The 25,556-nt window shown below is 45.5% G+C and overlaps 1 protein-coding gene across 1 annotated transcript; it reads right to left on the reverse strand.

Annotated features, from left to right (window-relative positions):
* Positions 1-22,685: 22,685 nt before the first annotated feature.
* TMSB4X (thymosin beta 4 X-linked) lies at positions 22,686-24,305 on the reverse strand. The gene is made up of 3 exons (XM_027448256.3): positions 24,184-24,305; positions 23,430-23,543; positions 22,686-23,148 (listed from the first exon to the last, which is right to left on the reverse strand). Exons 2-3 carry the CDS (start codon positions 23,527-23,529, stop codon positions 23,114-23,116), a joined length of 135 nt encoding a protein of 44 aa, XP_027304057.1. The 5' UTR covers positions 23,530-23,543; positions 24,184-24,305; the 3' UTR covers positions 22,686-23,113.
* Between the last annotated feature and the right edge of the window lie 1,251 nt (positions 24,306-25,556).

Below are 25,556 nucleotides of genomic sequence, written 5' to 3' on the forward strand. Positions count from 1 at the left end.
TTTCATCTGAGGTGACCTGTCCCCTTCCCTCTTCCACCCTGAGGCTCAGTCTGGCCTTTAGTCCGTCCAACGCAGCCCCGGCCTCTTAAATTCACCCAGTTTCCCCTCCTTTTCCTGTTTTTGCACACATTTTCTCCTCACTTCCTGTTACGCTTCAGCACCCCCCATGCCAAACCCTTGATAAACTTCAGTGGTGGTTACTACCATGAGAGCAAGACAGCTGAGGTTAACCATCAACCCTTGTTATCACCCCCAGCACTGAAGAGGGGAGCGACCTTTTAAAGGACAAAAGGTTAGCACCTAAGGCTCTGTAGGGCCAGCGGCAGCACCTCTTAGTCCCACAGCCACCTTTCAAGCGGGCACAGTGGGGTGGACCAAACCCTGATCCTGACCATGGATACCTGTGGACGTTTCCTTGTGGATTTATAAGGGAAGAAGATCGGGGGGGGGGGGGGGAGGGCAGTGCAGCCATGTGCTGTTTACACTGCCTTTTGCCTTCAGTTTATCAGGCATTACTCAGTTTATTGCCTAGCAGATTCGAAGTGTGTCAGCCTGTCTGGCTGGTGGTGACTCAGTGGCAGCGCCCTGCCCCAGGACAGTGCTGTTGCAGCTCCCACCACCCACCCCAGCCTTCCCCGTGAGCAGGCTCAGGGGCCAAATCAGCCAGCAGGGCACCACCACAGACAGCCACTATGCACCTTCCTCCTAGCCTCTTGAGTCATCCTGAAAGCAACCCTGTTGGCCTCTACCTTGTGCTCATGTGGCCGTTTACCCTCTAAGAAGCCTCCACCCTCTGCAGTAACTGGCCAAACCCACCTTCCTAAGCCCTTGCAACAAACAGGGTGAAACAGAGGTGCCTCCAGCAGAGGTGCCCCACACCCTGACTCATGTCACTAAATACAGCCCCGGGGTGTGTTTTTTCCTCCTGTTTGTCTTCCATCCAGCAGAAGAGCTCTTGAACCAGTTGGCAAGGAGCGGCAGCAGTTAAGGTGTTACTCACTCAGGTACCTGATGCAACTGGCAGAAACCAGTAGAGGGTTCCTTAAATTATCCATGATTCATCCCTTTGCGAAGTCATACCCCTTTTGAGTTTATCTTTTTATTATGATTATTATTATTTTTATACTGACTGATACTGTATCAGTTCTTGTATTTTATTAGGCTTCTAGGTACAAGGTTTTCAACTGCACAAGGAAAATATATATGCCAGTTTGACAGCACAAAATTTGGTTTCCAGTGTGGATTTCAGTATTCCCTGTATCACATGTCATTCTCCAGGTGTCTGAGTGCTTATTGAGTCAATGAAGATTTCCTGTGTTTATAATGAACAGATTATATGTGTTTTCCAAGCACGTCCAAAGTTCCTCTTCATGGACCCCGACTCCATCATTTCATTGCTTTCCTGTATGTGAACCCTTCAGCATTAGCCTGGCTAAGCTAGCATTTTTGGTTTATATTTAATACTGTGGAAGTCTGGAATAAAGGGGCTGGAAGGAGCTCTGAGAGATCGTGGGGTAGGCAGAGTCAACTCCAGCTCTTAAATTAAGAACAAATGTTAAGAGTCTTTGCATCCAGGGCAAGGATCTCTGCCAATGGAATATAGGTCAAGGACACTGCCTAGTATGGGTGCAGGCTTGAGTATGTGAGGTCTTTGAGGGATCTTTACCATTTCAAATGTCAGAGTCAGATGGGTGTCCCTGCCACTGGAGGGGATCCAATGGTGGCTGTGTGATAACAGATAACAAGATATTAATGCATTAGGTGAGAATGTTGAAACACAAGTAATACATTTGTTTGTCTTAATGCACCCTTTACATTCTGGAAGTCAAAGAACTGTCCTGTTGACTTTGAGGCTGGTGTAACCATCGTCTTTTCAGGAGGCTAGCACTGAAATTATTGAGTGACTGGGTATTATCTGTCTGTTGTAAATGACACCAGAGGAGTCACCACAGTGTCAACGTTCATCTCATGCCTTGGAGAACAGGAATGACTGCAGGCCATAGCCAAGCAACACATTACAAGGAACACTGCAGCACTGATCTGATGTGGTCGCTGTAGTCCAGGAACACGTCTGGTGACGGAGGATGGAAATACTGCCATGATGAATAAAATATATAAATTTTATATGGCCTCTGTTGCCCAGTACTCATGCTTGTCCCCCCAAGCAGCTGCTGGTTTCCTGCCTTCATGCCCCATACTAAACTGTTGTGGAATCATAGAATAATTTAGTTTACAAAAGAGCTCTGGAGGTTGTCTGCTCTAATACCCCACTCAAGGCAGTGCAAATTTTGCAGTTACATCAGGATGCTCAGGGTCTTTGGAGTTTTGAATATCTCCAGAGATGGAGGTTCCTCAGCCTTTCTGTTTCCAGTGTTTGACCTTCCTAATTGTCACACGTTTGATTCTAATATCAAGTTGCTCCATCTTCTTTGTAACATCCCATTAAGCAGTGCTCCGCTCCTCCAGGCTGAGCAAACCCAGCTGCTCTCTCAGCCTTTCCTCTTACATCATGTGCTCTGCCTCTAGTCATTTTGGTTGATCTCTGCTGGACTTGCTCCAGTATGTCAATGACTTTATTGTACTTAGGAGCCCCCCAAAACATTTTCCCAGCTGCAGTTTCCAACTCTCCATTGTTTTCAAACTTGCAATAAGATCAAGAATAGTTAATCTATTTATTTAAAGGAAATAAAAGAAAAAGTCATGTAAGGGCATGATCCCTGGGCTGTCTCTGCATTTAGCATTAGACAGATGGCTCAAATTCCACCTGTGTCTCTAGAGGCAGATGCAGCGCGGATCTAAATGGGTTGCTGCTCAGCTGTGGCCATGTCAAATGCTGAGCATATGTCACAACTGCTGGTGTGAAGGGAAAGAGGGGAAAATAGAGGTTTATAATCCTGCCCAAATGTCCTGGAAATCAGCACCAGAGCTTCTTCATAGTGTTTCCTATTTGCTCTAGATCTTAAATGATAAAAAAAAGTCTGCACTTGTCTGTCAGGTAAATAAGTTCCAGCAAAGAATAAGAGTCAGAACAATGCTTAGGATCTCCTAATGGCTAGTGCTAGAATTAAATTACATTCATGAGGAAGTGCAGAAGCAGAGATGTGGCACTGGCCACATTTGTGGGATGTTGAAGTTCATGAGGAGGTAGGATGGCAGCAGTAGCCCACACAGAGGTGAGTGCAGTAGGATGAGAGGAAGGGCAGTGGTTTTATACCTGCTTTGAACAATGGAAAACGTTAGACTAGGCCTTGCCATTTAGATGGAAATATGATGTCTCACCGTTGACTGTATGGAGACCCTCAGCACTGCACCATTTAAGAATTAGATGCCTGAGCTCAGCTAAATGAAGTTCTGAGATCTCACCCTTAGCCCTTCCAAATAGGCATCTTAGGATGAGTCCCCAGGGCTCATTTCTAATACCACTACACAGGCAATACACATTGATAAAATCAACACACAACAGCAATGCACAATCATCATCACAGAGTACCCACTTAGTCCTTGAATAATGTATCAAGAAAAGTAAATGTTTGCTGAGTTCAATTGCCGGCAGTAATATCTATGAAATATATCCAAGGTTCTGGAGAAAATATACTGAAAAACAAAACAAAACAACACATGTATTTGGAGTGTCCCACTGACTCTCTCTTTAACAGAGAAGTTTTTTGATGCTTAACTGATTTCAGGGTCCCCTAATGTATCTCAGGTGGGGCACTCAAACACAATCATGCTCTGTCTTGTTAGACACTCTCAGAAAATTGGACGTTGAACTGTAAAAAACATCTAAAAATAGAAAGTAATGCATCTGAACACAGTGCTATGTACTGCTGCAACAAGTAGTTGCCAGCGGTTGTACCACAGATGAGATTGTTATATCAGTGATGTCTTGGTGGTGATCCAAAAATAATTGTACCATTGCTATGCATGACTCAAGAAAGAAGAACTACTTGTGTAGCTGGAAAGAACCAAAGGGCGACACATCCATCTGCTTGCCTTATGGCAGGCTCAGCTTGCTATTTATCACGAGCGGTGTTTTGAATTCTACCTTCTGTAGCCTGCACCTCTCATTTTGCCCCTTGGCAGGGAGCTGACAGCTCTGAGTCAGCTGCACCCTGTGGTCCCCACTCGAGCAGCCATATATTACGTGTCAGCAAGTCTTACTGAGCACCTGGGAGTGGGAGTCAAGGAGAATCGGTTTCTTGCAGGGTGCAAATTACACGCTTAGTGGGGCAGAGGGGGTGCAAAGCATACCCGACTGTGCAGGGCTGGAGTCGGCTGAGCTCCTTCCCGAAGGCTGCCACTTCTCCTTGCCCTGGCGTGGAGTCCCATGTTGTGATAAGAAAGGGAAATGGTAAAGCCACAAAGGAACATGCGAAAGGACAGGGAACAGATAGCTGCCAGAACTGGAAGTAGTGTCTTGGTGGGAGGTTCAGAGTAAATCTGTCGTACTTAGCCTCTCTTCCAGCTATTTCAGAGAAGGAATTTAGATCTTACTTAAGATATGCCAAAGTGGCAGCAACAGTCATCTCTGTCCATGTAAGTGTACCTATATAAATATATTTGTCATTGATCACAGACTGGGGTCACCAGATGTTTTAGCACTGCAGTAGTCAAAATGACAGCACTTGCTGGCTGCTTAGCACCTTCAGAGAACAAAATAAGGAGGAAAGTGGAAGCTCCCATTCAGCTGACGTAGAAAGCTGCAATATCTCTGCAGCACATTGGCTTCAATGAGTTTTCATCCTGGTTTATTGCTGGAGAGCCGCAGTCCTTCTCCCCCTGCTTTCCTTCTACACATCACCATTGAGCTAGCACAAGCCTTCATGCAACTGCCTGGAGAGCTTGGGTAGGGAAATGCCCTAGCCAGAAAAGAACATTTTTCTTTGTTTTTCACCCTGACTAGGGTCACTATCTGCCATATCAACCACCCCACCAGGTCAGCGGAGGAAATGATGCTAGTGGAGGTGTAATTTATCAGGGTTTGGTGGTGAGAGGGAGACGTGGGAGTACTTAAACCATGTAACAGCTGGTTGCTAAATGTGTAAACACAGTCTAAAACCCATGACACCTGTCTGCCAGGCTGCTCCCTGGGACCAGAGCTGCATTGGTATTCTTTGGAATAGGGAATTTTTGAGACGCATATCGGGCCAGTGTCTGCTGGCCTGTGCCCTTCTGTGTGCTTAGGTCTCACCCTTGATGTGCTCCTCAGAAAATGATGCTCAGCTGGGGATACATGTTGCTGGGGTGACTTAAAAGAAGGCAGAGACTTTTTAATCCTTTTCAATCTGCACAGCTCTAAAGCTTTCTAGTGGAGCTACAGAACCCCATGTAGCAGATTTTGGTGCCTGATTTTCTAAGGTACCCTTTTCACCTTTTTTCCATGTAGAAAATGACAAGTCTAAGATGCCAAGCACAAAAATAAGTCCCTGTTCAAGAGAGCTCTCTTTGTTTGAAGGCCTTGGACTGCATTTCATCTTTTGTTTCCTTAAATTTCTGTACTATTAGTTCTCAGAATACATGTACTAACTCTTAAGCATTATGGAAGCCCGATGGCTAATGATTCATAAAAATGAGCTTCGCTTTTTACTTTATCAAGCAAAGGGCAAAATGTCCAAAACAAATACCCAATCAAACAGAAGCAATCTCTAAAATCTCTTTTGCCCTCCCCTTCCGGCCCCACCTTCCCAGGTGCCCTTACAAAACAGGTTTGAGGCCCTGGAGATTGAGAGACCAGCAACTGAGGAAGAGATAGAAAGTGTTCCCAGGAGGATGCCTAGGGCGAGGAGGTCGACTCCACTCATCAGGACTGCCTCCACCAAGAAAGAAAGAAGGGTGATTGTCGTGGGAGACTCTATCCTTAGGGGGACAGAGGGCCCTATTTGTCGGCCTGACCCTACCCGTAGGGAAGTCTGCTGCCTCCCTGGGGCCAGGGTCAGGGATGTTGCCAGGAAGCTCCCCAACCTGGTACGCCCCTCTGATTATTATCCTCTCCTGATAGTCCAGGCGGGCAGTGATGACATTGATGACAGAAGCCTGAAGGCTATCAAAAGAGACTTTAGGGGGCTGGGACGGTTAGTGGACGGAGCAGGAGTGCAGGTAGTATTTTCGTCCATCCCTACGTTGACAGGGAGGGGTATGGAGAGGACAAGGAAAGCCCACCTGTTAAACACGTGGCTCCGGGGCTGGTGCCTACGCAGAAATCTTGGGTTTTTCGACCATGGGGCAGTTTACTCAGCACCTGGTCTGATGGCCGTAGACGGGTCCCTATCCTTTAGGGGAAAAAGGATCCTGGGCCAGGAGCTGGCGGGGCTCATTGATAGGGCTTTAAACTAGGTAAGAAGGGGGATGGGGCTGAAGCAAGGACTGTTGGGGCTGTGCCAGGGGGAGCAATGGCAAGGCCGGAGGATAAGGTAAAGGCCCAGCTGAAGTGCATCTACACCAATGCACGCAGCATGGGTAACAAACAGGAGGAGCTGGAAGCCATCGTGCAGCGGGCAGGCTATGACTTGGTTGCCATCACGGAAACGTGGTGGGACCAGTCTCATGACTGGAGTGCTGCGATGCCTGGCTATAGGCTCTTCAGAAGGGACAGGCAGCACAGAAGGGGTGGCGGTGTGGCTCTCTATATTAGAGAGTCTTTCGATGTTGTAGAACTCGAGGCTAGGAATGACAAGATCGAGTCCCTTTGGGTTAGGATCGGCAGGGACAACAAGGCTAGTGTCCTGGTCGGGGTCTGCTATAGACTGCCGAACCAGGATGAGGAGACAGATGAGGAGTTCTACAGGCAGCTGACAGAAGTTGCGAAATCGTCGGCGCTTGTACTCGTGGGGGACTTCAACTTCCCTGACATATCCTGGAAGCACAACACAGCCCAGAGGAAGCAGTCTAGGAGGTTTCTGGAGAAAGTGGAAGATAGCTTCCTGATGCAGCTGGTTAGTGAACCTACCAGGGGTGGTGCCCTGCTAGACCTTCTCTTCACAAACAGAGAAGGACTGGTGGAGGATGTGATTGTCGGGAACAGTCTTGGGCAGAGTGACCACGAAATGGTGGAGTTCACTATTCTTGGCGGGGCCAGGAAGGGAACCAGTAAAACCACTGTATTGGACTTTCGGAGGGCTGACTTTGGGCTGCTCAGGACACTAGTTGGTGGAGTCCCATGGGAGGCGGTTCTGAAGGGCAGAGGGGTCCAGAAAGGCTGGGCGCTCTTTAAGAGGCAAATCCTAATGGCGCAGGAGCGGTCTATTCCCATGCGCCCAAAGATGAGCCAGCGGGGAAGAAGACCAGCCTGGCTCAACAGAGAATTGTGGCTTGAGCTTAGGAGAAAAAAGAGGGTTTATAATCTTTGGAAAATTGGGCAGGCCACTAAGGAGGACTATAAGGATGTAGCGAGGCTGTGCAGGGACAAGATTAGGAAGGCCAAAGCTCATCTGGAGCTCAATCTGGCTACTGCTGTTAAAGATAACAAAAAACGCTTTTATAAATACATCAACACCAAAAGGAGGACTAGGGAGAATCTCCATCCTTTACTGGATGCAGGGGGAAACTTAGTTACAAGAGATGAGGAAAAGGCGGAGGTGCTTAATGCCTTCTTTGCCTCAGTCTTTAGCGGCAAAACCGGTTGCTCTCTGGATACCCAGTACCCAGAACTGGTGGAAGGGGACGGGGAGCAGGATGTGGCCCTCACCATCCACGAAGAACTGGTTGGTGACCTGCTACGGCACTTGGATGTCCACAAATCGATGGGGCCGGATGGGATCCACCCAAGGGTACTGAGAGAACTGGCAGAGGAGCTGGCCAAGCCCCTATCCATCATTTATCAGCAGTCCTGGCTATCGGGGGAGGTCAGCTGACTGGTGGCTAGCAAATGTGACGCCCATCTACAAGAAGGGCCGGAGGGCAGACCCGGGGAACTACAGGCCGGTCAGTTTGACCTCAGTACCAGGGAAGCTCATGGAGCAGATCCTCTTGGGAGTCATCATGCGGCACTTGAAGGGCAAGCAGGCGATCAGGCCCAGCCAGCATGGGTTTATGGAAGGCAGGTCCTGCTTGACGAACCTGATCTCCTTCTACGACAAAGTGACGCGCTGGGTGGATGAGGGAAAGGCTGTGGATGTGGTCTACCTTGACTTCAGCAAGGCTTTTGACACCGTCTCCCACAGCATTCTCCTCAAGAAACTGGCTGCTCTTGGCTTGGACTGGCGCACGCTTCATTGGGTTAGAAACTGGCTGGATAGCCGGGCCCAAAGAGTTGTGGTAAATGGAGCCAAGTCCAGTTGGAGGCCAGTCACTAGTAGCGTCCCCCAGGGCTCGGTGCTGGGGCCGGTCCTCTTTAACATCTTCATCAATGATCTGGATGACGGCACTGAGTGCACCCTCAGTAAGTTTGCAGATGACACTAAGCTAGGTGCGTGTGTCAATCTGCTCGAGGGTAGGAAGGCTCTGCAGGAGGATCTGGATAGGCTGCTCCGATGGGCTGAGGTCAACTGTATGAAGTTCAACAAGGCCAAGTGCCGGGTCCTGCACCTGAGGCGCAATAACCCCAAGCAGAACTACAGGCTGGGAGAGGAATGGTTGGAGAGCTGCCAGGCAGAGAAGGACCTGGGAGTGATGGTGGACAGTCGGCTGAATATGAGCCAGCAGTGTGCTCAGGTGGCCAAGAAGGCCAACGGCATCCTGGCTTGTATCAGAAACAGTGTGACCAGCAGGGCTAGGGAGGTGATTGTCCCTCTGTACTCGGCTCTGGTGAGGCCGCACCTCGAGTACTGTGTTCAGTTTTGGGCCCCTCGCTACAAGAAGGACATCGAGGTGCTTGAGCGGGTCCAAAGAAGGGCGACGAAGCTGGTGAGGGGCCTGGAGAGCAAGTCCTATGAGGAGCGGCTGAAGGAGCTGGGCTTGTTCAGCCTAGAGAAGAGGAGGCTCAGGGGTGACCTTATTGCTCTGTATAAGTACATTAAAGGAGGCTGTAGAGAGGTGGGGGTTGGCCTGTTCTCCCATGTGCCTGGTGACAGGACGAGGGGGAATGGGCTAAAGTTACGCCAGGGGAGTTTTAGGTTAGATGTTAGGAAGAATTTCTTTACTGAAAGGGTTGTTAGGCACTGGAACGGGCTGCCCAGGGAGGTGGTGGAGTCACCATCCCTGGAAGTCTTCAAAAGACGTTTAGATGTAGAGCTTAGGGATATGGTTTAGTGGGGACTGTTAGTGTTAGGTTAGAGGTTGGACTCGATGATCTTGAGGTCTCTTCCAACCTAGAAATTCTGTGATTCTGTGATTCTGTGATTCTAATTACCTTGGATCTACCTATCCATAGGATCAGCTAACAAGAACCAAACCAATAGGAAGTTTTCAGATAAACATCAAAAAATGAGACTACAGAACCTATTTTTTATCAGAAGTGACACAATAATGTCAGATAATGGGGGAGTTTTGGTAACTTTGAACAAAGGGACAAAGAGAAAAGGATCTAAGAATTCCTAGTAACATAGAAATGAGATAAGCTATCTATATGAATAAAGGAAAAATTGATGGAACAGATGGAATGAAGCCTGCATTGGATTACCTACTGGAGGAGGTGAGGTAATGCTTATTCCCCAAGCCACCACAATACCTACAGATCCCACTGCACTGGATAGACTCCATAGGATCCACTTTTTCAACTTTGACCTGAACCCAGTTTGTAAAAACCCTGTAAGGATGGCTTTACAGAATAGCTAGAACTACATCAAGCCAGGGTTTTAAAGAATATATATGTCAGAATGAACTGGATACCTTTGTAAATCTGTCCCTGGCTGTGGAAGTCAACTGATTTCTGAGAACCTGCGTGAACATAATGTAAATGGTCCAGGCATCCAGGGCAGTTTGCAGCCTAAACAAGAAAAATGGCAGTATAATTTACAATTTTCCATTTATTTATTTAAATATTTTGTTATTTTGTTACTCATTTATTTTGATATTTATTTTTTATACATATATATATAAAGAAGTGCCAGTTGCTGACATTGTTAACACTCTGAGCACAATTTTCATTTACAAGATAATCACTGTGGTCCCTCTCAGCTGGTCTGCATGGACATTCTGAGATCCTTCATTTTCTCAAGAGTGCAAGGGTCTGTCCTTACAGACTAGCACAAAGGAGCAGAGCATGAAACACTGTAAATCAGGAAACATATGGGAATAAACTCAAGAACTGAAAAGTAAAGAGGGAGGAAATCCATATTCATAAAAGTAGTAGGGTTAGGGTAATGGTAAATAGTGCATATAAGTGTATATATTGTCCTATACATGCTTCACAGAACTATAAAAGGTCTATACTTAGAATTTCTTAATTTTATGCTCTGTGGGGCTTAAATATATATGCTGCTAAATGCAGCATACAGACCTATATGAAAAAAAAAAAAAAAAAAAAAAAAAAAAACTACTAAAATAATTGCACAGAATTTTGGAAAAAAAATAAAAACCTAATAATGGCTTGCACACCATCAGTTATATTTTTTTCATGGGAGATCAGCCATGCACATGTTTTAATGCTCTTTTAAGTTACTGGGAGAAAATTAAGACAGCATGAAGTTAATGATGGTAACAACCCTTGATATTTGGTTCACTTCATAGGTGATTTATGAGTTACATGTTTCATAATGTTTTCACTGAGATTGCTTTGCCTAAAGTGGACTAAGTTTTTATATTTTCGTCACAAAGTCAAAAGTTGCAATCAACCAAATAACATCCATATATTTCAGTATTAATAACAGAAAAAAAAATATTTCCCTGTTTCAAATTTTATCTTCCAAATGATAGAAATTCTAACTAATTCTACCTGGTGAAATTATATTGAGAATATAAATCATGGGTGCACACTGCATAACAAAGGTGTGCATTTGTATCACACGAGTTCCACAGTTGCTGTAAAATGACTGGACATTTGCCATTAAGGTAAACTAACCAGAAGACCTAATAAAGGATAAGTGATGAAAGCCAGGTGAAATTAGAGGCACTTAGGATACCATGAAGCAGTTACTCATTTCCAGTCAAAGGCTGTTATTTGTTTCCAATCCTATTGTTTTGTTGCTGGGACATGATTTTCTACTGTGAAACAAAATCACTGGTCACAACTGAGAAAAGTATAGAAAACATGAGCATAACAAAACTGCTGCCTCTTTGAAACTTCTTTTATCCCTCATATATTCATGCCTGTTTTCTGGAGGTGGTAAAGTATGTATATTCTTGTCAATTAAACTACTGACTGAGTTAAAAGTGTGGGTTTTTTCAAAATTCATCATTGCCTTAAAGGATAATGCACATCTGACTGAGTGTCTGAAAAGCAAAGAACGAACCTGGAGAAAAGGAGGCTCCCTGGAGAAAAGGAGGCTCAGGGGTGACCTCCTGGAGAAAAGGAGGCTCAGGGGCGACCTTGTTGCTCTCTACAGGTACCTCAAAGGAGGCTGTAGTGAGGTGGGGGTTGGTCTGTTCTCCCACATGCCTGGTGACAGGACGAGGGGGAATGGGCTTAAGTTGCGTCAGGGGAGTTTTAGGCTGGATCTTAGGAAGAACTTCTTTACTGAGAGGGTTGTGAGGCATTGGAATGGGCTGCCCGGGGAATTGGTGGAGTCACCATCCCTGGAAGTCTTTAAAAGACATTTAGATGTAGAGCTTAGGGATATGATTTAGTGGGGACTGTTAGCGTTAGGTCAGAGGTTGGACTCGATGATCTTGAGGTCTCTTCCAACCTAGAAATTCTGTGATTCTGTGAACACCGTGAGATCTAGAGGGAATAAAAGGGGCTGCCTTATGTGTCTAAGTGCTGAGTTCACAGCTTTTGTCTGTCTCCTGACATACCCTGAGGTTTGAAACATCTTGCTGAGCACTGATAATGAAGCCTCAGGTTCCTTGGTGAGCATGTTGCTAGTTGCTGAGGGGAGAGAGAAGGAGGGACTGTTCATGGGGGACCAGTCTCCTCACCTATGAGATGTGGGGATGTCAATGGGGAGCAGGGAGCCATTATTCCTACAGAAAGAACATCCCTTTCCTTCTGTTTGTTAAAAAAGCTGTCCATGTCTTGTCTTTTCCTCACCAAGGCTAGCAAAGCCAGGCAGTAAAAGCCCACGGTGGATACCAATCTCCACAGTTTTACTGAGCTCCACCCATGGAGCCATCCACCCCTTGTTAGTCCAGATGAGTATTTAAAACGTATCTTGCAAAACAAAGAATGCAATAACAGTTTCTTGTTATAAGGGTCTCCGCTCCGTCTATTTTAAGGCTGGTTCAGTGATCTAACTTCTGTGCAATTCAAAAGACCAAAATTAGCAAACAAATTCCCTTTATAGTCAAAAGAGAAGTCTACGGTAGCTAGCTGAACACCCCCCTGCTTGTTGAGATAATACTAAAGCATAGTTTAACATTGGGAACATTTGTCAGGTTGGTTAAATACACAGTAATTCTTAAAATATTCACAAGAATGGTATATGCAAATTAACCATTTTCATCTCCTGTGTATATCATTTGCCTTAAGCTGCACAGTATAAACACTGATAGATCAGATACTGCAAAATTATGCTGGAGATATTTCTTCATTTATCAAACACTGTAATGTTTCTATGTTCATAAAGGATCGAGTATGTTTGCCTCACTGGAAGTACTGTTTTGCACATGAGGAAGAAACATCTGCCTGTGATATGTCTTTCTATGTAAGCAATAAACTGTGCACATATTGTGCTGAATTTGTAATCATTACCATCAAAAAGGAAGGTTTGTGGCTGAAGGTACAACGACACTGGCTGAAGGCAGTGGACAGTCCATTTCCAGGGCAAAAATCCACTCTCTGCATTTGTAGAAGAAGTTATCTATAAGGGCTCACTAATATGAAGAGATTTCCCAGGTAGAGGCTCAGACTTCATTAAATCTGTTGAAAGAATTCAGTGTGTATGGCTGAAATTCAGCGTGGTGTTATAAATAATTCACATTTGCAAAGAACAAAGCGCAGGCCTTTATCAGATAATAAATTGATTTATTCGCACAGAGAAGAACTGGATGCTTAATCCTGCCAAATCCTTGTTCATCAATGTGGTGATCGCTCATGTGATTAGTCCCTCTAGTTACTGCCCACTTTACATGCAGCATGTCTGTCCCTGAAACAGACCACCACAGAGGAATGGTAAAGGGTGTAAACTGCTTGGGTGAATTTCTCATAACCGTGAGCTTTTATTAGTGTTTTGTCTCTAGTGGCCCATTTTCTTTTAACACTGATAACATTTTAGAATGATCCCATGCCTGAAGACATGTGATTAAGACAGCTATAATACAGCTGTAATGTAAGCTGTATCACTTCTATATAAAAATCAATAAAAGGGAATTTTAAAACAGATGTTAAGTACTCCATGCTACTCCAGTTTTCTATCTGTCTTTAAAAGCTAGGTGTGTCTTCGGATACAAGCCTATTTGAAGGGTGATGCTTCATCCCAGAAGAACCCATGCTGCAGGCAGTGCCCCCCTTGCTGTCCCTGTCCCAGCAGGAAATAACAAAACAGACCATCAACTCTAGGTCCATGGCCAGAGCTGGGCATGAATGGATGGCCCTTTCCCCCTGCCTTCCTTTGTGGGGCTGTGCAGAAGAAAGCCACCGAAGGCAAGACCTGAAGGCAAGCTTGCTGCTTCCCTTTCCTAGTTGAAGCTGTGGTGGCCCTTTCTGTCTCCTCCAGCTGTATTTTGTTGCCTGGACTGAGGTGGGTTTCCATGAAGTCCTAAAGAAATACCAGTTGTCTTAGCCATTGAACCAGGCAGTGGTCAAGGCAGAAAGTGACGATGAAATATTATGGCCTATATGAAAATTCAATCTTTTTTAGTGCGTGTTATAAAAAAAGGGGTCAAATCCTGACCATCAGAAAAGCTATCTCCTGTCCCTGCTGACTCTAATGAGAAGGAACAACTTTTCGCTGGCCTCCACACTGAGCTTTCATACGTGTTTGCTTTAGCATACGTGCCAGTCCCGCTGCATACAGTCTGTTAGCTTATGGCACTACTGACAAGGAAGACATACAGCACCTCCACATCTCTGCTACGCAAGATAAGCATACAGTACTGATAGAAAATATAATTGATTTCACCGGCACAGCCTGACTGGCTGTTCACAGGCAAGATACTAAAATAATTTAAAGAAATCAATAATCTGCTATTAGATGGCAACTATTAATATGTGATATTGCTCTTTCAAAATCCCTGGTGAACAATTTGTAATGGCTTCCTTTCTTTCTCTATAACTCCAGCCTCCTTCTTTCTTTCTCCTTCCATATATATCCTTCATATATACTTGTCTGAGCACTCCTGGAGGATGACATGTAGGAAAAAAGATATACTGAGACATAATTACACTGGTATATCTAACAGAAAAGGCCTAGATGTTTCAAATGTCAGTAGATCTGAAGATGTGTGGGCAGGATTTACAACACTAGTATGTTGCCACTGGTAACTGACTGCATTTTTAACCTCCCCGCTGCTGGCTAGCAGCATGAAAGAGGGTAAGTCTATGGACTTATCATGAGAAATAAACAGGCTCATTAAATAAATAAATAAATAAATAAATAAATAAATAAATAAATAAACATTGCTGTGAAGCAGGGATAAACAAGGAGAAGGACTGCATAAAGCTTAGATAAGTGCTCTTTCTTCCTGATGGTCAGCTCCCACAGCTCCTGATCCTTCCAGTTTGCTGGCATGCTTCTGCTTCCTCTGCTAGGTCAGCTCTTAGGAACCTGTTTTGTCTGTTCAAGAGAGGGGAGAAAGGAAAGAGTGAAGCTTTTGCAGAGAGTATTTTACAGGCATAGACATCCCAGGCAGAAGATAGATGATGGAGTCCCCTGTCAAAAACTTGGCAGCAGACTCTTGTTGAGAGCGAGAGATTTGAAGACACCAAGCAGTCTGGCAGACGATTAGACTGGATGAAAGTGTCAGAAATATAATCTGAAGCAGGGAGTAGATGCTGGCAGGAGTGACACGCGCAGCTTTCGTATGACGAGTGAGGGCTACAGAGAAGACCAAGATTCCTGGGCATGTAACAGTGGCATGATTAGGGCACCCCTCCAGAGGGAGGGGAAGAAATTTAGAGAAGGAGCCAGGATTCGTCTTTGAAGGGGAAAGAAAATGTGAAAAAACATGGTGAGGGGATACTCCCATTCCTTCTGAGAAGTGCTTGTGGTGACAGAGTCTTATCTGACAGACCCGGTAGAAGCTAATATCATAAACCAGGAGGGAGCTACAGGGGACAAAAACTGTATTACTACTCTAACTAAGGCACTTAGATAAAAAATAGCCTGACTTGCACATGCCCTAAACACCTAGAAAAATCACTGAAAAGAAGGCAAGCACAGGAACTCAGCTCCTTGACAGGTCACAGGGCTTTTTAGGTTCTTCAAGGGGGGGAATATTTTCTGGGATGCTGTGAGCATCCAATTGCTCAGTTTGTGTTACTTCTAAATATTCAATTAGGATTCATTCAGGCTACCGCATTGAAAACTGCAGGAAATTATTCCTGGTCTCAGAACAATGTCTGCTGGTTTTTTTGTTGTTGTTGTTGTTGTTGATCTGAGAGACAAAACTGTGGACAGATAGCCACATTGTGGCCTTTTCCAAAAATAAATAAATAAATAAATAAATAAATTTGTCCCTATCAGCTCACAAAGTCCAGCTGAAAAGAACAGAGAAGAGTTCATTCTTGTGCTGCAATACATGTGATTAAACAACTCTGTTCCATTTAGAGACCTTTCATAGAATGCCAAATTGTTCTGGTTTTAACCTTTAAAATGCAGCAAGGACTTTGAGAGCTACTTTGGCATTTCTCAGTGTAACCCACACCTCCCACATACAGCAGAGATGACTTAAAGAGAGTACCAGGAAAGCATCTGTACATGGGTATGTACAGTCCATGGACGTGTGTAAAAGGCTACATTTCTCACAGAAAGGTGATGATACTGAGAGAAAATCCCGAGAAGTAGGGTCATCCATAATAGCTTTACTCATTCTCAGAGCTTCCCCTTTCCCCCTCCGTTTAATTCTGGCAAGTCAACTACCAAGAGCAAAGCAGGCAACAGACCCCCATGTATCTCACAGAGTGGTATTTAAAGATGCTTAAAAATAAAAAATAAGAAAGAAAGAAATGTTAAGCTCTTCCTGGGAGTGCTGTTCTCTGCATCAAAAAAACATGCATCAGCTGCATCAGAGTCATGAGATCTGCAAATGAGACTGTTTGGGATCCATCTATAGTGCCCTAACATGTCAGAGCAGTGGGGTATACTACAGTCTTCTATGAGATTTCTTATTCCCGATTAATGCTGAAATGATATAATGAGACTAAAATCATTGTTGCCTTCATCAGCTCACTTATTTTTGTTTTTCTTTGTTTCTTAATGCTATGGAGTAAATATGCTTGTGTTAAGTTTGCCATGCATTTCTCATGGAATTCATTTACTATGCCTTCAGTGATGGTTTTTCCTATGAACTTCTAGTCTTTGATCCAATCTAAGCATCGTAATTTTTGTAGACCTAAGCATCATGTCTGTAAATCATGAATTTGTATACGAGCTGGTTTTCTACCTTCCTGGGATGCAAAGTAGCCCTAAATCCAGCACCGAGCCTGGATTGGTGAAGTTATGGCTGGTCTTTATTCCTATGTAGTACTGGTAAGGCTTAACCATTTGGCGTTTTACAAGCTGGCTCAAAATTTATAGCCAGGAGCTTCACTGTCTAAAATCTCCCTCCAAAACCAAAACAAAACATGTTGCCACTGCACATAACAAGTAATATATTTGTCTAGGAGGTTCCTTGAGATCTATTTTTCAAAAGATAATCCAAGACTGAGCACCCACAGTTACTCACTGACATCTAGGCTAGTCAGCAAAAACACAGGATGGTTTGACATCTGGGCATCCCTGAAGGGCACACAAAGGCAAGACACACAAAGGAACAGGGCTGTGGAGCTTGCATGACAGGCATGCAGGAGCCCATGGCACCCAAAACCAACAGCACACAGCCAACACCAATCTTGAGATGGGCTGGAGTTGGCTGGTTTTGAACAACAGCTTGCAGATCATCTTGCCATGAAATGAGGTGATGGGAAAGCTGAATAGCAATATTAAAACAATAGAAGGCTCAGCTGCCCTGGGCAGTGGCCTGGGAATGCCCCTCAGGTGCCTTCACTGTGATATTACTACAAGCACAATATTGCTACCAGGATCAGACACCTGGAGAAAAGGGAAGGCAGGCAGTGGCAGATTCAAGGCAGAGCATAGCCCTGGGAGCAAGGTGTTGCCCCTGCTGCAAGGTGCTGCATCCTCAGCACTGCTTCTTGTATGACCCAGCTGTACCTGCTGCAGGCAGCTCCCATTCAGGCTTCTGATTTCACCAGATCTGTGCTCACATTAGCACAGGTACAGGTTCTTCACTATGCATGTCTTCATATCCCTGGTTTTATAACAGACGACAAGGTGTTACAAAAATACCTTGAAAAAATAATTGTGAAAAAGCCCAAACGCATATTCTCTTCTCCAACTTTGCTGGACACCATGGCCTAAACTATTATCTTCTATTTACTGTCTGAGTTTCACGTAGCCACATCCTTTCTAAGTGATGAATCACACACAAGACATCCTGGTAAAGACGTAGAAAAGCTTTCTTTCTACTTTTCCAACTGGTTTACACCTTTGCTTTGATATTTCTAACTCTATAGTCTGAGAGAGAACCTCAGACTATAGAGAGAGAAATTAAAGCCTCTAAAGATGACCTAAAATTATTTTTCATCCATATTGTTATCCAATACCATAGTGTTATCCAATCCAATTAGGACCCTTTGGATTAGTAAGCAAGTACTATGAGCCCTTTGCCAAAAGGTTGCTATTTCCATCCTTAAGGATGGATATTCTGCCCTGTCAGACCTCATCGCATATATAATACTGACTGCTATTCCCACTGCACAGTCTCATTTCTGAGAGGCAATGCCCAGTTTGGGGGATGGAGGGGGAATATCCTTCTGTTGGCTCAATTTTCTTACAGAAGCCAGATGATATAGTGCAGGTGAGGTGAACCAAGATGCATGAAAAAGTAATCCAGCAAGCAATTCTTCAGTCTATTATATAGCTCCAGAAGAGTCTACATCATCTTGCATCAAGATCTAGCTGTGTATTGGTCCTTAAAAACAAATTACAAAGCTGCAAGTGATGGTTTGAAGAAATATTTCTCCATTTCAAAATGTCTTAAAGTAAAATATGCTATATTATCTATGATTGTACATCATATGGAAATGAAGCACCATTATAGGAAGTCAAACATAAACTAATACTTATGAAAATTTATAAAAGACCTTAGGTAAGATTTGAACCATCTGGGAGCCTAGATTTCATCCTTTCAGTCTAGAGATAAGTAGATTTCAACTAGCGCATCCCTCGTTTTAGAGAGCTGAATGTTGTTGCTGTAGCTTCAAACCACAAGATGATATTAGGGATAACTAAATTATCTATGGCAAATATTATGGAACATGTAAATGCATTCCTCTTCTTATTTTTTTCCTCAGTACATCTCGAGCCAATTTGTAAGTGTATTCAATATTCACACATATTATGCAAACAAAGGGCACTGCAAATGTCTGTTCATGAAATATGCTGTCTACAAAGTCACAAGAGATTGTTTTCAGGCCCAAATTTCAAGCCTTGGACCCCATGCCAAAGATAAAATGATTACAGTAACAATACCAGGAAAAGTTCCTTTGTCACCAAGAAGCCTTTGGTCAATGAAGTGATGATTTTTTTTTTTTCAAAATAATATTTTGATTGAAAATGTTGTGAACATTTGAGGACTATTCAAATGTTGGAAACATGTTTAAGTTAGAGCAAATACATCAATTCGTTTGCAAAATACTGGTGAATGAAAAGTTGATGTCAGGTAAAGGATAAATCCAGAGCCATCAGAAAATCTGAGGCCATAGGACAACAAACAAACAAACAAATAAATAAATAAAATTAGTTTTTTACAGCTTTAGCCTACCATTCTTTGCACAAAACGGCCTGAAACTAATGCTATAGATTTTACTCTGCCCTGCCATCATCATCCTCTTATTGTGAGGGAGCAGTGGTTGGAGGCTCTCCCAGTTGCCAATTCTCCTTACATTGCATGAATCTCATCATGCCTGACAGTTTTCATAAAGCCAGGCTCCAGGCGACTGAAAAATCTCCTGAGAACCCCAGCTTTTGATTACAGGGAAAAAAAGGAATATTTTAGTCCTCGTGATTGCAGAAACGAGATAAAAAATGTATCTTCGCTGCTCTCCCAGTATGCTGAAAGCTCATTAACCCAAAGGGAAAAAAGCATCTCTCAGAACCCACTATGTCTGAAAAAAAAATATATATATATTTTTTCTAAACAGGAAGAAAATAAAATAAGAGAGGAGACTGACATAATTTTTACAACCTAGTAAAACCGATACTGAAATTCAGGTCATTAACCTCAGCTGAAAACAGAGAGAAAAATGAGCCCTTTCTTGTCATAAGTCACATAATTTTGAAAGAGGTGCCACGGTAAAGAGCAGGGCTTTTTAAAAAATCATATCACAGGGACAATAGCAAATTAATCTGTCAGACAGTGTACAAATAATAGAGAGATGTTGTCTGGAATTGCCTTTCTATAAATTAACAAAATAGCCCCCTTTTTTTTTTTATTTACAATTCAGTTGCCTTGCCTGTTGAATTGAAAATGCACAAAGCTGGCACATCAGATGATCTCACGGCAGACAGCTCTTCCAAGCCTGTCATAGGTTGCTTTGCATAGTCATACTACTGCAGATGAACGAATAAGCAGCTGCTCCATTTTTTATTTCTTCACACCCCTTTTAGTATCAGCCCCGTGGAATCGTTGAACTGCATGCCGTATTATGTGCTCAGGGTATTTTATATGCTGCTTGGATTAGAGCATAGCTCCTTGTTAAGGAAAGTATTTCCTTCAGCAGCTGTATGTGGCAGCCATATATGATTACAATACACAATAGGAACTGCTCATTTCTAAACTGTTTCTGGGGAAGTAAAGGGTTACTAGGGGAAGTGGTGTTTTATCACACATTCAGCATTGCACAAAAATAGTCTACAAGACCAAAATGCTTGCCTTAAGGTCTTAACATTTTTTAAATTAATTTTAATACCACAACAATCTATTTTGGATATTGTTAGCATATGCTTGCCTGTACAATATACACACACTTGATGGTATCTTGGGAGGTGCAGGAAAGAGAGAGAAAATTGCTCTTTAGCCATGAAGGGAGGAAGAGCCATGCGGTGCAGCCTGGATGGGGCTGCCTGGCGGCTGGGGGCGGGGAGCACATCAGCCAGCAGCATACAGCCTGCCTCTCACAGGGCTGGGATAACAGCTTGGGAGATCAAAAACCATATGTGCCTTTCTGGTTCTGATGACCCTTTTCCATGACCATTTTTTTTTCCCTGCTAGACAATTTGTTGCTGGTGAAAGTTTCTAGACACAAATCAGACACATCTATTAGCCACAGTGAAAAACCAGTGTAGACACAGCCCTGAGTACTACAGTCAATCCATCCAAGCCTTCGTTCTTCATGTAATCAATTGTGGTGGCGTAGAGTGACTGTCGTATGTGACCACCTCAATATTGCCCATGCAAGGCATGGAGAGTATCTACCATCATTTCCTCTGATTCTACAAAAAGCGCTGAACAAGGAGCAAAGCAGTGCATGATAAGCTCCAGCAATTCCTGAATTTGACGTGGAATGTTTACCTTCCTGGTAATTTTGTATTTCAGTCCTCGACTCCATAAATAGAGCAGCTAACAATAGCAATAGCTTATTGCCCTGCCTCCTGAAAACAGATACGAGCCTCATCACCTCCTACCACACACTCAACAGATGGTGGTACCCCTCAGCCAGCTCTGTCCTCTGATCCAGTTGGACTTGCACACGCCTTGTATCTTCTTCCTGGTTTGCTGAGCTGTGCTGGCTGACAGCAACACACTTTCATTGAGTTACAAAGAGCTATGCATGTCTAATGCTCTGCTTCCTCCAGAGATGCATTGCTTTGGTTTCCTTCACATAGGTGAATCCACCGTAAGCAAGCGCTCGCCTCTATTCACTTGCGCACGTACAGTTCAGACCGTAATGCTTCTGAATTTAGTCATGTTACATCCTGTGTTTCCTGATTAAGATCAGTAGCTGCAAGCTGATCGTTTAATTGTCTTTTCAGAAACTCAGCTAAGTTTGCTGTGCTTTTCCCACTATATATGGGGAATAAAATGAAATCTTAATACAACCAGAGGAAAAGGTTCATTTCAGTCTTCAGCTCATTGGCTTAAACTACTGCAAGGTCCTTCTGCCATCAGGACATCCAAAATCTTCCTGTGGACTGCTTCAAAACGTCTCAAACAGGAATCCTAGTTTATAATCCATCACTCAGTTCTGCAAGTTTTCCATTGCTGGGGGACCCAGGGGCTGTGCCGCAAGCACACAGCACCCCAGGGCTGCCTCCTACCCCAGCTGCATGGACATCCACCAAGCCTCCAAGCAGGGCAGCTCCACCACCCTCATTGATGTCCTCACTCAAGGACAAAGTTTGTTGCTAGTCAGATCCCCGAATCTACGTGACCGCCTCAAAGCAGCCCCAGCAAAACCCAGACTTGCCCAGAGGGACTGGTTTTGCTTTATAAGCACAGGCTGAAACAAATAGAGGCTCAACCCCTGAAGATACAACCAAGGATCTGAAGAACCACACTCACCACCCTGCTATAGGCCTATCCTGACAGCTTTTCCCATAACATTAAGTATTTTTCACTACAAAGTCACAAGAAAAAATCCTAAATCAAGAATAAAGTCAACTCCCATTGACCTTTCTGGATGATTTTACCCATTTATTTGCGCATGAAAAATGACCAAACTGTCCCAGGCCTGAATGAACTGCCATAACCCAGCAGCACAGTGGTTATTTGCATGTAGGATTTATCATACTCCTAATTTTGTAAATTACTGTGAAGCTTTTGCCCCCAAATGGTTAGTTTTGAATTAGGAGGGAAATTGTAGCTTTATATACTTTGATACCGATTCTTAAGATTGAATAGCCTTAAAGAAATCATAAAAGTGCTCCAAACATGACTAACATTTTAGTAAAATGTTTTTAATATGCATGGGGCTCCATCCACTAAAATTCCCTTACAATATTAAAAAGCTGATGTTCAATCATGGAATGAAAATTCAAGTTACTTCTTCCTTTAAATACTGTATCAGCAGAACAAGCCTTAATTATTAATTAAACAAACTATGGATTTATACAACCAGCGTTGAATCTGTGCAGCAAAACAGAAAGCTTTTTACTAAGAGAGCTATGCTATGGGTGGGGCAAAGCAAGAAAAATAGCCAAATTTTTGCCTTTATCAATCTCTACATTAATTATTAAAGAAGAAATATTTAAAGTGATATACTCACATGACAACAAATTTTAAGACACGCAATTTTTTACTGAAATTTTCTAAAGGCTAGCTTCAAGACACGCAAATTTATCTACTGGTGAGAGCGTGTATCAAAAAATTGAGAATGGTGATTGAGGTTTGAATCCTCTCCAAAGGCTTTCTAGCATCCCGCATCTCAGTACCGGCTTTTATGCTTCGTATCCTTTGGTACGGTTCTCCAAACAGAGGACATAAATACCATCCAGGTTTTAAAACATTTTATTTGCATATTAAAAAAATTGTGCATTCCAATAATTAAAATCATTTGAACAAAAAAAAAAAAAAATGGCACTCGATTAACTGCATTTTACAGCTCGCAGGACCTTGGTACAGCTTTGCATTTATTCGTGTGTTACTCTAGTTTACTGTAGTCCCACCCAAGTTCTTCTTTCATCAACATGCAAGCTCTTTCATGCCACCAGGACCAAAGCCAGACAGGCAGAGGGAAAGGCAGCGCCTTCATTCAGTGTCAGTAGTTCTCTCTATTCTTTTGATGTGAAAGGGGCAGTACAGTCATTTTAAACTTTATCCAACCTCTTTGCATCTTACAAAGTTAAACAGCTAAAAGAAGTAAAATAAGAAGGCAATGCTTGTGGAATGTACAGTGCATAATTTGGAAGGGCAGATTTCATTACGATTCACCCGCTTGCTTCTCCTGTTCAATTGCTAAAAGGGGGGAAAAGAAAAACAGAAAAGGAGCAATAAAGATCGTGAACCTAAAAAACGTACCCGTCGGTCAGTTTCTATGGCTCGTGAAGGGGCATTTATCAAAATGGAAACCCCAATGGATCCCCAAGAAGGGCTACCCGGTGCCGAGGGGGGGGTTCGGGCTGGGCAGAGCCGCGCATCCCCCCTCGCGCCGCCCGGTCCCGCGCCCGCCGCCCCTCTTTGTCTCCTCCCCGCCTCACCCCACCCCCCTACTCCCCCCACTGCCCCCCCCTACTCACTTTCTTTTGAAGGCAGGGGATTTTTCTCTTGCGTCTCTGTCTTCTTCAATTTGGACTTGTCAAATTTCTCGATCTCGGCCATGTCTGGTTTGTCGGACATGTTGGCAGGTGAATCTGCGCGCACAAGGGAAGAGCCCGTTACCCCCGGACGGGGCTCCCGGACCCGCCTGGACCCCCCTCGACCCTCCCCAAGGTCCCCCCCGACCCCAGCGGGGCCGCGCCCCGAAGGCGGCCAGCGGCATCCACCGGGGGGGCGCCGCCGCTGGAGCCGAAAACTCCACGCACGCCGAAATTCAGGCGCTTAATCCCCGGCGTGTAATAAATAAAAATAAATACGAATAAGAAAAAAAAAAAAAAAAAAGCCAACAGTCCAGCATCCCAGCTGCTTGCAGCTCGCCGCCAGCCCCAGCCGGTGGCAGCTCCCAGGATCTGCAGGCTGTGGAGCACAATAGAAGGGCAGCGCCCGGCGCCCGCCTGGTTTTAAACTCGATAAGGAAATAAAATTTAAAAAAAAATAAAAAATAATAATTTTAAACTAAAGCCGCCGGGCTGCAACGAAGGCGGCTGGCGGGTCGTACGCCACCGCCCTGCAGCGGCTCGTCTGCGAGACAATAGCCCCCCCAGACAATAGCCCCCCCCGGACAATAGCCCCCGCGCCCTGCCCTGCCCTGCCCGCGGTCCCCCCCCGGAGGGGGGGGCACCGTCCAGGGCCCCTGGGTGGCCTTGCCGGGGCCGGGGGGGCGGCGGGACCCACCGGTGTCGCCGCGCGGTGATGCTCAGCCCCGCCGCTCGCTGCCGCCGCCGCTCCGCACGCCAGTATAAAGGGCGCTCGCTGGCGGGGCGGTTTTATCCCTGTGCCTATGCAAATGGAGGTGATGTCATCAGCTAACCATTTTGCCGCTTTCCGCCTTTTTCTCTCTTTTTTTTTTTTTTTTCTTCTCCCCCCCGCCCCCCCTCCGCTTTTGCTTCCTTCCCCTCCCTCCCCCAGCGCCCAGCCCTCCCTCCCCCAGCACACACACACACTCACACACACACACACACATACACATACACACACACACACACGCACACATACAGACGGACAGACAGACACACACCCCCCACGACCGCCCCGGACCTCGGGGGGGGGGCGCCCCTGGGGGGGCGGCCGCTGCCCGCAGCTCCCCGGCCCCCGCCCTGCCCCGACGCCGGGAGCGGGACCGGGGCTGGAGCAGGGACCAGGAACAGGGCAGGGACCGGGAATGGGGCTGGGACCGGGGCTGGGGCCGGGTGGGAGATTTGGGGAGCTTTTCCCTCAGCCCCCGGGGTGCCCCTCTCCCGCGGGTTGGGCAATATCAGCCGGCTGGTGGTGTTACTCGGATTTCCTCATTTCGGAGGCGAACGCGAACCTCTCGGTCCTTTACGAGCTCCGGGAGCCTCCCCTCCCTCCCCCAACCTCCGGCTGCAGGGAGAGAAAAACCCCATCGCTGTCCTTGCGAGCCTGCTGCAAAGAAGAGCAAGCGAGCACGGCCGTGCCGAGCCGTGCCGGGCCAGCAGACAATAGCCGGGCCAGGAGCCGCCCCACCCGGCATCTGCCGGGCCCCGTGGGTCGCAGCCGGGGGGCATCGCCCCGGCCAGCCTGACCGCCCCCCCCCCCCCCTCGCCGTAGCACCAAATGTCCCCAGCGTGCCGCAAGGGGACCCGAGCCGGCGAGCTGCGAGCCGCCAGCCGCCCTAAAAGCGGTGTAAGGCGGCTGGCTGGGGGCGCACGGGTGGCTGTGGTTTGTGCTTTTGCAGCGCTGGGTAATAAACTGAATTATCCGTGGGGGGTGCGTGGCAGGGTGGCAACAAGTTGGGGACATCCCCGCGTCTTTGTCTGGCAGCGGCTCGGCGAGGGGAGGTGCGAGGTGGGGCTGGCTCGTGGGAGCCCGTGGGAATGAATTGCTGCTGCTTTGGGGACATCTGCTCGGCACCCGTGTGGCCCTTCGCTCACTGAGCCCTGCCCTCCAGCACTGCATCTGATGCGAGCGTGGCTGGTGGCGAAGCAGAAGCCATGGCTCACGGACCCTATTAATGTATGCCAGGAGAGCTGTAAATGCATTGCAGTCAGCTCCTCCGGGGATGCTGCTGCTTCCTCTGCTCCGCGGCT

This window comes from Anas platyrhynchos, chromosome 1 (genome assembly GCF_047663525.1).
Source record: "Anas platyrhynchos isolate ZD024472 breed Pekin duck chromosome 1, IASCAAS_PekinDuck_T2T, whole genome shotgun sequence".
Classification (NCBI taxonomy): Eukaryota; Metazoa; Chordata; class Aves; order Anseriformes; family Anatidae; genus Anas; species Anas platyrhynchos.

Bases quoted from the DNA above. Each gene is read 5' to 3' on its own strand.
- TMSB4X (XM_027448256.3), bottom strand. From the start codon at position 23,529: ATGTCCGACAAACCAGACATGGCCGAGATCGAGAAATTTGACAAGTCC. The intron at 23,149-23,429 runs GTGAGTAGGGGG...CCCCCCTTTTAG, and splicing joins TCCCCTGCCTTCAAAAGAAA to CAATTGAACAGGAGAAGCAA.